This window comes from Microtus ochrogaster (genome assembly GCF_000317375.1).
Source record: "Microtus ochrogaster isolate Prairie Vole_2 chromosome 14 unlocalized genomic scaffold, MicOch1.0 chr14_random_3, whole genome shotgun sequence".
In the NCBI taxonomy this organism is placed as follows: Eukaryota; Metazoa; Chordata; class Mammalia; order Rodentia; family Cricetidae; genus Microtus; species Microtus ochrogaster.
The window spans coordinates 1783115-1797771 of record NW_004949098.1 but is presented as its reverse complement, the minus strand read 5'-3'; the positions used below and the strand labels follow the sequence as shown (position 1 = coordinate 1797771).

Genomic DNA, 14657 nt, shown 5'->3' with positions numbered 1-14657 from the left:
ACTGACGAATATCTTGCATATCATCATAGAACCTTCATCTGGTGATGGATGGCGTTAGAGACATAGACCCACACTGGAGCTCTAGTCAGTGTTTTATCCCAGAAACTGAGAAGCAGATAAGGACATCTTGTTTCTGCCTTCTTATAACTCATGTTGGTGTCTAACATTGGTGAGAGTTGGCAGATCCTGATTTTCTTGATCATCCTTCCTTGTTCCTTGTCTGAAATAGTGGACTTTGAGAATTTGCTTTACGCGGCAAGTGTGGTAGTGGTGAGCTGTGGTTGCCAAGAGACTGATGGGAAGGGCCATAAGATACTTCTTTAGGAATGTAGTCTCTGCAGGCTCCAAATTCCAAACAGCCATGGCTTTACTTACTCCCGTTTCTTCAAGAAGTCCATGACGTCCCAAGAATGCATCAGAATATTTGTAAAATTAGCTTTGAAATTTTAGGAACTAACTTTTGTGAAAATCCAAACTTTAAAATGTGTTTTGTACATATAAATTTAATAGACAGGGTAGAACTGTTGTTCTTCTTAAAAAATAATAAAGGCAGGGGTGTTCTTCTTGAACACGGGGCACAGGACAGACACGCACGGCGGAACAAACACAGACACGACACGGCGGCTCCCACGTGGGTCCACTTTAATGGGGGAGGGAAACACAGAAGGGCAAAGGATGTGGGACACACGAGGAAAGGCAGGACGAGAGGGGAGCCTCGTGTGGCTCTGCCTTTTAAACGGGGAGTGCAAGGGTATCTGGGAATATCCCATACCTGCGCGAAGGTGCACGTACAGGTAACCATGGTCCAAGAGGAGTCTGGGAGTTGTAGTTTTTCAAAAGAACAACAACTGTAGCTCAGTGGCAGTGCACTTGCCTAGCATACATCAGGCCCTAAGTTCAGTCCTCAGTACTGCCAAGGCAGGGGTGGCTTGGGGTGGGAGGCTGGGGTTTCTTGGTTTGGGGTTTTGTTTCTTTGAGACTAGGTCTCCCTATGTAGCGCTGGCTGCCCTGGGACTTGCTGTGTGGATGAGGCTAGCACCACAGCGCCTGGCTGGAAAAAAAAAAGCACTGATATATTCCAAAATTGAGGAAGGATTTTTTAAAAAAATATTTTATTGTGACCATGATATTATAAAGACATGGGAACCTTATTTAGTCTCTTTTGTATGGTAAATGAATTTTTTTTTAAAAAATTAACTCTTCATATCTCTTAGGGACAGAACATAGACCTTTCCTACAACAGTGGGTCTCAGACACTGAAGAAGTTTGATACTTCCGTTTCATTTCCACCAGTAAATTTGGAAATTATAAAGAAACAATTAAATAATAGGTGAGTAATGTTTATTTTGTAATTTATATTCGTCCTCAGTGATTAGTAGTAAAAAAGCGCTCTATTTTAATTATTAAACATTAACATTGAACAGGTTATAGGAAAAGGTCTCATTTTACCATATAAATAGCAGATTTTCTTGTTAGTCTAAATGACAAATATTCCCTACATGATTAAAACCAGTAATTGCAAGTTTTTAAAAACTTAATATGATGACTAAAGGCATTTTTCTACACTGCTGGATGTCATTGGGGTTGTGTGTGTGTGTGTGTGGTCTTGGTTTGTAGCCCAGCTGGCCTTGAACTCCTATCCTCTGACTTCCCCCTCAGAAGGAACCCCCACGTGCTTCCATGGTGGACCATCACGTTCATCTTCTATAGTAAATAGTTGATGCAGTTCCTATAGTTAATTTATTTGTTCTTCTGTTCTAAGTCTCATCCTTGTGTTGCTATAGTAGTGAACATGTCTCTTAGTTTTATTGCGTTTTGTGAGGCAGGGTCTTATTCTGCAGCCCAGGCCAGCCTCAGATGTAACTGTGCAGCCTTAGCTGCCTTTGAATAATGACTCTCCTGCCTTGGCCTCCCTAATGCTGGGATTATAGGTGTATGTGACTGCATCTGGCTTTTTGTGTGTGTGCATGTGCTTTTTCTTAAACTACATTAGCTTAAAATTTACCATGACCAAGAGCTTATTTTTATGACTCTTAGTGTTGTGCTTTCCTGTCACTTTAAGGGACAAGCCACACCCACTCCCATTACCTCTGACCTGCCCACCGCCATCTTGGGCCCTTCCTTTTCTGCTTCCTTGCTTTTTATTATAAGGAAGACCTGGGAATGGTATGGTTTTGGTCCCTTTAAGAGACAAGCCACACCCACTCCCCTCCCCATCCGCTGAGGCAGGCTGATCTTCAGCTTTCTCTTTTCCATCTTCCTCTCGGAGAGGCAGCTTCACTTCTGCCTCTCTCCCCACTTCTCTGCTTCCCCCCTTCTCTGTCTCTTTCTCCTCTCTCTCTCTCCCTCTCTCTCTGTCCCCCCCCCTTCACCCTTCCTCCTCCATAACCCCCTGAATAAACATTCAACCTCACCCTGCATGTCTTGCCTATCCATGTTTCTGTCTTCTGCCCGCCCGCCATGTGTCTCCCTGCCTGGAACCAGCCATTGCTCAGGGACCAGCAGCCTTCTCTGCCTGGGGCCCCCTGCCTGCTGCCACATGGCCCGCCACCACTGCTCTGAGACCAGCAGCCGTCTCTGCCTGGGACTGGCTGCTCCCAGGGCCCGCTGCCACCATTTGGGACTTACAGCATTTCTGCTGCCTACTGCCACCAGGGATCTTGCAGCATTTTTTAAAAAAAGAACAACACTTAGTACAGTGCCTTCCAGAAGCACAGTTCTTTTTTACACTCTGGGCCTTGATAGTGCTAACCTTATGACTTACACTTTGCTAAAATAATGGCATGTTTACTCAGAGTACCTGAGATATTAGTCACTGTTATTATCTTGAATCTGTTTAGAAGTTGGTAAGCTTATTTTGTAGCAGGTCAGACAGTAAATATCTCAGCTTTTAGAGCTACATAATTGCTCTTGCACTACTCAGCTCTGTGCTGTATCACCGAAGTACCCACAGGCAGTACTACCAACACACAGTGGTCTGGAGGCTGCTAACCCCACAGAATAAAGATACTAAGTGTTGAGTCTAAACAGATTCAAGATAATAACAGTGCCTTCCAGAAGCACAGTTCTTTTTTACACCCTGAGCCGATAGTGCTAACCTTATGACTTAAACTTTGCTAAAATAATGGCATGTCCTGCCAGAGGCTGTTGGTTCTGAGTACTTTATTACAGAATATACTCAGAATCCATCTGCTGGTCCCTGTTTATAAGAGAGTAGATGTGATGGTCAGGGTTTGATTAGCCTATGTGACAGTGTGGCATAAGGGCATTTGATTCTGCTGCCTTTAGAGAATATCCTCATTTTTTTCTCAAAGTGTATAGTGCACATATACATAGCACATGTGTGGAGTCAGAGCACAGCTTTGAGGGGTCAATTCTCTCCTTCCATCTTTACATGGGGTTTGGAGATTGAACTCAGGACATCAGGCTTCTGCATTACCCCTAAGTGACTAGCTCAAGATGGGTTTTTTTCTTGCCTGAGAATAGGTTCAGATTTTCCTTTCCTAATATCTGTAAGTAAGCTTTAAAGTAACTCAGTTCCTTAATCACATTGCAGAATCTGTCAACTGTAGCTGTTTGTTTAAAGATATTTTTATAGAAAAGACACTTTGTAATATTATGAAATAAATATTTGAAATCTTCAAACTTACCAGCACTTAGTATCTTTATTCTGTGGGGTTAGCAGCCTCCAGACCACTGTGTGTTGGTAGTACTGCCTGTGGGTACTTCGGTGATACAGCACAGAGCTGAGTAGTGCAAGAGCAATTATGTAGCTCTAAAAGCTGAGATATTTACTGTCTGACCTGCTACAAAATAAGCTTACCAACTTCTAAACAGATTCAAGATTATTTCTGAAGTACATTCATTATCATTCACTGGAGTTTTGATTAGCTTTTCTTAGAATAAAACAGAATTAAAGCTCCTACATCTCCTGCATATAAAGCGCAGAACATCTGGTGTTTGTTGAGGGACTGCATCTGAGAGCATTGTCTTGAGTGATAGAATGAGAGGCAGTGGGTCACTGGGGTGACTAATATCTCAGGTACTCTGAGTAAATGCTACCTTTAACTTTATTATGGTCTGTTTTTCAAGTAGGTTTTTTATTTTAAAAGGAAAATGTGTTTTCTAATAAATCAGTACAAAATGATACACACTGAGAAGAAAACTGGCTTCCCTAAGGAAATTTGCCACCAGTTTGTTTTATTTTCTTCTAGAAATTGCCTCATGTATGTATCTTATAGAAGTACATAGTATTTTTATATTGCCCCATTTCTTTTATTTAAAAAAAAGCCGAGCCAATGTACACCCTGACGTATGGCTATCTTTATTAACATAATATATGCTTAGAAAGTCTATCACTTTAATGTTCTACTTAAAATAATTCATCCATGATTTTTGCTGCATGTTATTGTTTTTACCCCTCACTCGTGTGGAGGGGAGGGGAAGAGGAGGGTGAGGAAGGAGTTCAAGGTCATCCTTTTGATACCTCGTGAATTTTAGGCCAGCTTGGGTTAAAGAGACCCAGTTTCAAGAAATAATTAAATGGAGAAATTAGTCCTATGGTCAGCGTCTGTCTCTGAGTCCTTGTAGGTATCCTTTTGTGCCTTTTTCTTTGAGATCAGCAATTGTCTTCTCCTTAGCTTCACACACCTAAACCAGGTTTCTGTGGGAATCACTCTCCCTAGCTGTGTTTGAAAACATCTTCATTAGCATACTGGTTAAAAGAAAAGGTATGAAAAATGAAACTTTTATTTTATTTAGATTAACATTACTACAGGATACTTATCGCTCGCACCAGAGAGAATATGAAAAATATGAACAAGACATCAAGAGTTCAAAGACTGCAATTCAGAACCTGGAGAATGCACCTGATCAAAATCTAAACTACAAATTCTACAAAGGCATGAAAATTTATGTGGAAAATATAATTGATTGTCTAAATGAAAAGGTATATATAACTATTCTTAAAGTTAGAACCCTCCCTTATTGGTCAGTTAACAGAGAAAAGTCAGGCTGGGAGATGGCTCCATGGGTAAAGGATTAAACAAACACAGGGACTGAGAACCCACGTAGAAGAGGTACGGTGGGGTGGGTTTTCAACAGGCTCTTACTGAGTCCTAGGACGACAGTTCCATGCTACCACACAGATCTTTAACAAGCTGTTCACATTCCCTTTAATGTTAGACATGGGCTGTTAGTTGGTTTTGGGGTTTTGAGATTTTTGTTTTCATTTGGTTTTTGGTTTTTTAGTTGCTATTGTAAAAAGTTACATAAAACTTTTGGCATACTTTTTTTCCCATGTATATCGAGACTGCAGTTTCCCCTTTCTCCTCCCGGTCCTTCCCTCCACGTCCTCTCTCTCCCAGATCCACTCCTCCATTTATTTCCCTTCAGGAAAGGGCGGGTCTCTCAGTGATATCAACCAAACATGGCATGGCATGTTGCAGTAAGACTAGGAACATCTCCTCATATTAAGGCTCAATCATAACATTTCATCACATATTACTGGAAAAATTAATTGCTAGATTGGTAAAAAAAAAATGGATTTTGTAAAATGTCTATTTTGATGGGGGGGTGGACCCTCATTTTCTTAGCTGGATTAATTTTGCTTATGAACAAGGTCCCAGTCTAAAGCTTAGGGTAACTTGGTTCACTTGTGGTGATCATCCTGCCTTAGCCTCCTCAGTTCTGGGAGTTCCCATGTGTGAGCCACCATGCCCTGTGGAGATCTTTTTCTTATAAATTCTCTAGGTCCTTTGCTCTGTTCAAATCTTGGTTCTTAGATTTTTTTTTTTCCTCTTAGTTTTTAGAATTTAAACAAATCTTTATGGTTCCAAACATATTGTATTTAATTTGTTTGGTTGTTTTTGCCTGCATGTATGTCTGTACAGCTCATGCATTCAGTGTGTAGAGTCCAGAAAAGAGCGTCAGATCCCCTGGTACTGGAATTTCAGGTGTTTGTGAGCTGCCATATGAGTGCTAGACGTTGAACTGCGGTCCTAGAAGAGCGGCCAGTGTTCTTAACCACTGAGCTGTCTCTGCAGCCCAATTTAAAGTTTTTAATTTTAAATAATTTTAAGATAGTTGTTCAATTAATCTAAAATTTACAGGGTTTATTTTGATACTTGTAGGTTTTAAAATTTCACACTGTAGGTCTTTAAGTCTTTCACCTCATACATTTGTGTTTTGTGCATATTCAGTCCTGACATTGGAATCTCTACTACCTTTCTACAAGGTAAATTATTTATACCACAGAACTAAATAAAATAGGGCCGGGCAGCGGTGGCACACACCTTTAATCCCAGCACTTGGGGGGGTGCGGGCAGAGGTACACAGATCTCTGTGAGTTCAAGGCCAGCCTGGTCTACAGAGTGAGGAGCGAGTTCCAGGACAGACTTCAAAGCCACAGAAAAACCCTGTCTGGAAGAACCAAAAAAAAAAGAAGAAGAATAAAGGAAGGAAAAGAAAAAAGATTTTTAAAAAAGTCACTTTTTATATCATTCTGTCTATCATGAAATATTATCTGTCCTTTACATGTTAATTGTCAGTGATGCTTGCCTTCTGTGGTATTTTTTAGTCCTAATTATTTTCTTCATTTGTCTTTGGATTACACTTTTCACATCCTACTGACCTACATGGGGTTGCTGTAGCTGGCACCCTGGAAGAAGCTGCAGGATACTGGAGTAAAGTGACTGCTCTTAGGAAGTAGGATTCCAGTTTCGTCTGGTTACCGATTTCTGTAGCAAAGCCCTCTTAGCTGTCCCTAGAAACTCTCTTCCATTTTATGAAGTTTATTCTGGTGCCGGGGCTCAAATGGGGGCCTTTCGCCTGCTAGGCAGACCCTGTACCCCTCCTGCACCCCCGCTCTGTCCTCTCATCCCCCCCCCCTTCTTTACCTGTCAGATGCACATTCTCCTGGCACTGTCATCTGGTTCATAATCTGTAATACTTGCACTAATACTAGAGTTATTTATTCAATAATTGAATGTATACATGTGATCGTAATACTCTTTCTATAATTCTTTATTGATAAACAGGGAAATGTCACATATGTGTTTCAGATTATCAGCATTGAGGAACTAGAATCATCCACGCGCTCGCTGCTTTTAAAACGATCAGAAGCACTTTTGAAACGCAGGCAAGATGAGCTAAAATGGGAATCATCCTATCTGCAGCAGTTATCACGTTAGTAGTCCCTGTGTTCTGTTATTATCACTAAACTAGATTGCCATCTGGAGAGTAAAAGTACTTTTAGTTCTCTACTTTTTTAAAAAAAAAAAATTAGGCTTGTATTGCCATGATGAAACACCACAACCAAAAGCAAGTCGGGGAGGAAAGGGTTTATTTTCGTCACAGTTCCATGTCACAGTTCATCACCAGAAGCAGGTAGGGCAAGAATGCAAGCAGGATAGGAATCCTGTCTTGCTTCCATTGCTTGCTCAGCCTGATTTCTTACAGAACCCAGGACCACCAACCCAGCGGTGACCCTCCCACATCAATCACTAGTTGAGAATATACCCTAAAGGGTTTCCTACGGCCAGATCTTATCAAGACGCTTTCTCAGTCGAGGCTCCCTCCTCTCTGTTGACATAAAACTAGCCAGAAAAGCTTTTTCTATGTTTTCATACCGATCCTTCTCCCAAACATGACATTTCAGAGAGGAGTTTCAGTATACCTTGTTTAAGGTTAAAAACTAAATATTAGAATTTCCAGTCACTTAAGCATTTGAGACAGAGTTTAAGTGTTTATTTTCTTCGTATGTGTGTGTGTGAGTATATATAAGTGCATCACACACATGCAGGACTGTTCAGGGGTTAAAAGGATGTACAGTCCGCTGGGACTGCCACTACAGACAATTATGAGCCATGTAGGTGCTTGGAACTGAAAAAAAAAAGCAGTCAGTGCTCTTAACTGCTGAGCCGTCTCCCCAGCTCTCTTGACACCATGTATTTATATGCCATTAAATGAGCAGAGTGGTTGGAAAGGACTTTCCAGCTCTGTAGTTGAAGCCTGTGAAAACTGGTGGGTGTCAGCAGAGTTGGTAAGGGATGGCCATTCCGTGTCCTCACACCACACTGCAGCCACAGTTGTGTCTTAGCTTGAGGTGCTCTGGGGAGTGAGATCCAGTGTAGGTGACAAAGAACAGTAAAGTGACTGCCAAACTCCCATATTTGGTCATTCGTAAACAGTGGAACTTGGTGAATGAAGCAAGCCATACATAGTATAAGTAAGATGTTGGCAGTGTAAATATTTCTAGTATATGATTACAGAGGAAATTGGTGTAATTGCTAGAAAAGAAAAAAGAATGAGAAAAAAAAAAAACCTACTGTACTAAGTGGCACACACCGCAAGATACATTTAGGGCAACAGGCTTGATGGGTGTTAACACTGATAAGTAATGACATTTAGATTCATTGATAATACAATTACATTTTGAGCACATTTCGTGTTCTTATATATACACATACATACTTCATATTACCTATAGCCTCACACTGTTCTGAGACTGTAGTACAGAGCTAATTTTGTGAATTAACAGGCAAAGCTGAGACATCGGCAAATGGAAGCTTGGCCCTAGATGACAAGGATCAGCGAATTCTGGAAGAGATTGAAGCACGAAGGTATCTGTACAAAGTGAAGTCTTAGCACACTGAGCAAGCACTTTTTACTATTGCAGTAGAATTAACTTTGTGAGATAATCACCCCGCCTGACATGCCGAGTTTCAAGAATGATGTAAAACCAAAGCTGAGTTCAGCTGGCCTCACTACTTTAGAGACAAACTGGGGCTCAGGCAGAACTAGTGAGGTAGCCTTTGTTAGGTGGATTGCTTTGAACTAGAAACCACTTCTAACTAGTTGCACTCTCTTTAAGAAGTCTTTCCGTTCAGAGAATGATCTGAGTTGCACAAGAACCAAAGAAGCTAAAGAAACAGAAAGTGTCTGACATAGTTAGATAAAATGGTGTTAGTATGGTGATGTGTCCATTAGAGAACAATAACATTGTTTCTCAGTATTTTCTACAAGAACTGTTTATTGCACAATGCAGGATGCAGAGAAGACAAGCAAGGGTGCTCGCTGGCGACTGTGACCATCAGGAAGGGACTTCTAGTGACGATGAGCTGTCTCCTGCAGAGATGACCAACTTCCAAAAACGCCAAGGTCAATTGCCAAGGTTCTAATCTATTTGAAGTGTTAAAATAGTGAGGAAGACTTGTTATAGCTGCCATTAGATCCATACTAGTAAGATAGGAAAATTTAAGAAAAATGAAGACATTTTTTGCATCAGACTTGCTCCTCCGGAGAAGTGTGATGTGAGCGCTGTGGCACTTGCCAGCTCTCTGTGGCCTCCTGGTCACAAACAAGCATTTTGGCTGCATTTCTTTCCTCATCTGTTACCATTTATAATTTAAAACAACTAAATTTAGAAAAACAACTTTTTTAAAAATCACTTTATTGTCATGAACTCAGATTAAAAGCATCATGAAGCTACATTAAGTTAAACCCTTGAAAACAGACATTTGCCAAGTTCCCAACTATGAATCTCAGTGAACTCCACAGTGAGCCTGGAGCCTGCTTGGGGTTCTGTACTTTCATTATCAGTTACACTTTGCTTTTCCAGTTTTGTAGGAAAAGCTTATTAAAGGTGTAATGCTCCTGCTGGACAAAGAAGGACGCAGTGTGCCTGTCCAACACAGTGCTGGTCTACACAGCCTTCGGAGGGTTCTCATAGGAGTGTTGGGAGATGTCGGATCTTGAGTTGAGGGCAGGGCACTAATACTTGGGCTACTCACCCTTTCAGCTGCACTTTATTTACCTCCCCACTGTGTGTGCACACAGGAAAAACTATGTCAGAACTGAAATTAGGAAGCAAGCAGCTTTAGATTGTCTCATGACTGTATGCCCTTTACCTGTAGTTTTGTCCCCTAACATTAGCCTTTCCTGTTCTCCTTTCTACAGTGCTACACTGTACCTACACTTGATTTGATTCCGTGTAGACATGTGTGCAGTATAGGGTACCATCTACCTAGGAGGGAGAATGTGAAGTCTTTTCCTTTATGAGATTAGGTGACCGCTCTTGATGTTAGACATTCTAAGTCCATCCATTTTCTTGCAATTTTGTGATTTCATTTTTCTTTAGCTCCAGATAGTATTCCATGTTAGATATGTCCCAGGTTCTCAACATCAGTTCATGGTGGACATCTTGGTTGTTCCATTTCCTTTCTTGTAGAGCATCAAGAAACAAGGGTTGCAGATATGTCTATGATAGGGTCTTTGGTTCTCTGGGTGTATGTACGCTCAGGAGTAAATAGCTTAATTTTTTGAGGAACCTCCAAACTGATTGCCTTCATGGCTGTGTTACTTTTCACTTGCACTGTCCGAGGATAAGGTTCCTCTTCCCCCACATCTCCAGCATTTACTGTTGGGTTTCCTGATGGCTTTTCTGACTCGTAGTTACAATCTGTACTTCCCTGATTTGAGTAGCTTTAAAATTGCTATTGGCTATTTGTGTTTCTTTTGAAAACGTTCAGTTACTAGCTCATTTGTTGATTGGCAGTTTTCTTTCCTTGGTTTTTAAACTCTGGTTCTTTGTGAATTCTGGGTTCTAACCTGTGCCTGAGTACAGTTGGTTAAGCTTTCCTTCCATCCTGTGGCCTGCCTGTGCTCTGCTGATGGGTGACCCGAGAAGGTCATAGTGCAGCCCAAAGGTTCTGGGCTTTGCTGTTCACGAGACTCAATGGAAAGGGGCTTTTTTCAGTTCAACATCATTTGCTTGTTTTGTTTAAATCAGTGGGTTTTATCTGCCTTAACGGGAAGGTGGCTATGGTAATGATATGGGACAATAAGTTATAATATTTTGGCCTATAGAAATGGACTCAATACATAGTAGGCTTTATTAGTGCCGATATTACCACTTTTGTTACAAGTGACTTTTTAAATAAAATTAAACTGAAACTCATAATTAATTGTTGGCAGGAAAGTAGGCTTAAAATACATAACATAAAGAGACTTACTTTGTTTGCAGGTGACATTTTACAAGATTGTAAGAAAGTTTTTGAAGATGTGCATGATGATTTTTGTAACGTCCAGAATATTTTATTGAAATTTCAGCAGTGGCGAGAAAAGTTTCCTGATTCCTACTACGAAGCCTTCGTTGGTTTCTGCTTACCAAAGCTTTTAAGTCCCCTGATACGAGTTCAGTTGCTTGATTGGAATCCTCTTAAGGTATCAGTGCTTAACATGTGCCTGTGCTGGTCGTGTCTGCTACTAATGTGTCCTGCCCATCAGGCTAACTTTAAAATATCACAACTTCAGCCTGGCCTGATGGCTTAGCAGGTAGCTACAAGGCTTATGACCTGAGTTCGGATTCTGGAACCCATGTGATTGAAGGAGAGAATTAAATGCCACAAGTTGTTCTCTGTCTCTCACACATGCCACCCCATAGCATACGTGCTGGTGTGCATGCAACACACACACACAAGGAAATTGATTCTAAGGCATAGTAGGACCAAGCACCAGTAATTCAAACCTATTTTTAATTCTCTTAAAATGTGTGAAAATTTCCCCAGAATGATGTTGCATTAAGTTTGGTAAATTTGACTTAAAAACCTTTTCCAAGGATTATGTTGGAAGTGACAAACTGGAAAGAGTTGGTTAGCAGAACACATTGAGGAGAAGGCATGAAAGCAGGACCGCAGGGGTGAGCAGGAGCTCATGAGAGTGAGGGGATCCCAGTTCAGGGTGAGTACACTAGCCTTCAAGCCTGGATTCAGAGCTGAGGATATGAAAGCAATACGAAAAGTGATACATAGGGAAGGTAATGTGGAGTTCTAAAAAAATGGTTTATTCCATTTATTTGCGTATGTGGTAAGGTGCATACAAGCCGTTGCATGCTTATAGGGTTCAGAGGACTGTGTGGGTGTCTATTCTCTCCGTTATGTGAGCTCCATTGATCCAGCTTAGGTCATCAGACTTGTATCAAGGGCCTTGACAGTGGTGTTTTAGGAGCCACTAGGAGTAGCTACCTTGGAAGAATAAAATATAGAAGACTGTTGATATAACCCACGTTCAGGGTGAGCCTGGCAAAGGAGGTGCTGGGTTTAAATTCTGTTACGAAGTAAGAATTAGTAAATACAGAGAAGCCCTAACCCTCCACATGTGAAGACACCCCAGGTTCTGGATCCTCATCCTAGAAAATGAAGATCTAGAAGGAAAGCTCTCAGCAATCAGCAAGACTCAGAGAGTAAATGCAGTGTATCTCCTCCTCGGTCTTAATCATCTGTCTTCAGGCTTCCATAGGACCACACCACCCTCCCAGGACAGAACAAGGTCACTTCTAAGGATAGGGAGTTCAGGATATTTCATTCATCTACTCAAAAAGTATCAGCCATCTGCTCTTTGCTAACTGGTTAATTAACTAAACCACATGCATATTAAAATTTATTCTTACAAGAAGTGAAAAGACTGAAGAAAATTTTGTTTGAGTCAGATGAATGAATTTTATCAGTAAATCTCATGGCAATTCCAAATGCCTAGCTCGTACATGTTTTTTCACTCTGCGCACTACCATTGCTGGTCTCTGAATGTCCTGGCACAGTGGCCTTTGCTGCATTTTTGCTATATGGATGAATGCATAAAGCACAGTTTTTAGTTATCTTCCTCTATGCTCTGCCATGCCATCCTGCCTTACCGTGGTGGTCTAGTGGTGTATACATAGTGTTAAAACACGATTATCCTCTTTGAGCCATAGAAAAATCCTAGGGATTTTGGAAAAAGTTAACTTATAAGTTTAAGAATGTATAACTTTATAATCTCATCTTATAGTTGGACTCCATAGGTCTAAACCAGATGCCCTGGTTCACATCCATAACAGAGTTTATGGATGGCAGTATGAACGATGCAAAGAAGGAAGATGAGTCGGATAAAAAAATTCTGTCTGCTGTCATCAACAAAACAGTTGTTCCTCACCTTACAGGTAATCTTGATTCTGTCATAATCATAAATATACTTTTAGAAGTTTGGAGACACAAGGAAATGCTGTATGCAGTAAAGAGCAATTGATTTCATATGTAATTAGCCTGGTTTGGAAATGCTTATTTGTACAAACGTTGCCCACATTAGTAGTGGTGGCACACGAAGTCATTTGTCACTATTTGTCAAGAGCAGCACACCGTCATATGTGTTACATACATTTCTTTCCCTTTTCTTACATTTCTTTTCCATTTCCTGTGTGCCTGCCATTAGCAGCTAGTGATACCTTTACTTCTGTCCTTAAAGGCTTCTTTTACTAAAACAGTATTTGACCAGAATCTTTTTATTGTATTCCAGAGAATGAGTTTTGAACTTGGTTACACTTTGAAGATTATTATTCATTCTGAACAGTGGTTTACCTTTTTAAATCCAAAGTTTTTAATCCTAACTCTATAAACAGAGGCGGAGCTTTTCTTTTTTCCCAACCGCCTGGTCTCAAATAATCACACAACAGCATATATTAATTTCAGAACATTAGGACTGTAGCTCAGGCTTATTACTACCTCTTAGAGCTTAAATTAACCCATTTTTATTAATCTACATTTTGCCACGTGGCTTTGTGGCTTTACCTGTTGTCTAGTACATCTTGTTTCTCCGGTGGCTGTCTCATATCTCTCTGTCTCTGACCTTCCTCCTGTTTCTGTCAGAACACTTCTGTTTGAGCCCACCATCCCGTAATAAGATAAATACAGCCCAGACCTTCTAGTGGTTGATTCTGTGTGTTCTGAAGACAGCACTTCCACTGTGGGGCAGGGGAGCAGGAGAACATTAAGAAAGGTTCCATGGTTTTGACTCAGTTGGGAATCTGAAGGAGGCAGCTTAGAGTAGAAGTGATCAGCAGCACTCTGGTAGGCTGTGTTGCTTTGGGTGCCTGTCTCTGCGTGGAGTATCAGATAGGTTGCTGAGAATAACAGTCAGGAGTTCAGGCAGGAGGTGGCTGTGTTTTGATGACACTTAATCTCACGAAGTGACATGAAATAATAAGGAAGTGAGTGCAAGAAGGAGCAAGAAGGAAACAAATTGAGTCCTCATAGAAGTGACAAGTACCCTGCCAAGACCAGAGAGAAGACCAGGAGGATAGTGTCTCAAAATCCACGCAGAGTATTTCCAGGAAGAAAGATGGGGCCCAGTTTTGTTTGCTGACAGTAGCCACAGAAGAATTAGAGTCAATCTTTGGAGCTGGCTATACAGGTGTCCTGTTTAACTTGAGAGATGCACTCACCCCTCTGTGGAGAGTTCCGAGGCCTGATTGAGAGGATTCCAGAAAGACAAATACAAAGTAGACATCTAGACGGGACTTTGAGGAATTTTGTTTTAAAAGGAGAGACAGTGGTGGATAGCACTGAAGGGGGTATTAGGGATTATTGAAATTGGGGAGATAATGTAGTGTTTAAAACTCTTGTACTCAGTCATGAGGACCAGAGTTCAGATCCCCAGAACCCACATGAAAACCTGGTAGGAAGGCATGGTGGCTGGCATGTAATCCCAAGTGCTTATAACAGGGAGACAGACGATCCTAATAGCAAGCTGGATAGCCAGAATAGCAACCATCAGCATGAAGCTTCTCTCTCTTTCTCTTTCTCTTTCTCTTTCTCTCTCTCTCTCTCTCTCTCTCTCTCTCTCTCTCT

General features: G+C 41.1%; 1 protein-coding gene across 1 annotated transcript in view; it reads left to right on the top strand.

The window, feature by feature from the left end:
- Gcfc2 (GC-rich sequence DNA-binding factor 2) overlaps positions 1 to 14657 on the top strand; it is a 34702-nt gene that overhangs the window by 8554 nt on the left and 11491 nt on the right. Inside the window, exons 5-11 of the mRNA XM_026788001.1 lie at positions 1215 to 1330; positions 4762 to 4948; positions 7038 to 7185; positions 8540 to 8621; positions 9047 to 9159; positions 11024 to 11223; positions 12823 to 12973. Coding sequence (XP_026643802.1) covers positions 1215 to 1330; positions 4762 to 4948; positions 7038 to 7185; positions 8540 to 8621; positions 9047 to 9159; positions 11024 to 11223; positions 12823 to 12973 — 997 coding nt within the window. The remainder of the gene's footprint in view (positions 1 to 1214; positions 1331 to 4761; positions 4949 to 7037; positions 7186 to 8539; positions 8622 to 9046; positions 9160 to 11023; positions 11224 to 12822; positions 12974 to 14657) is intronic.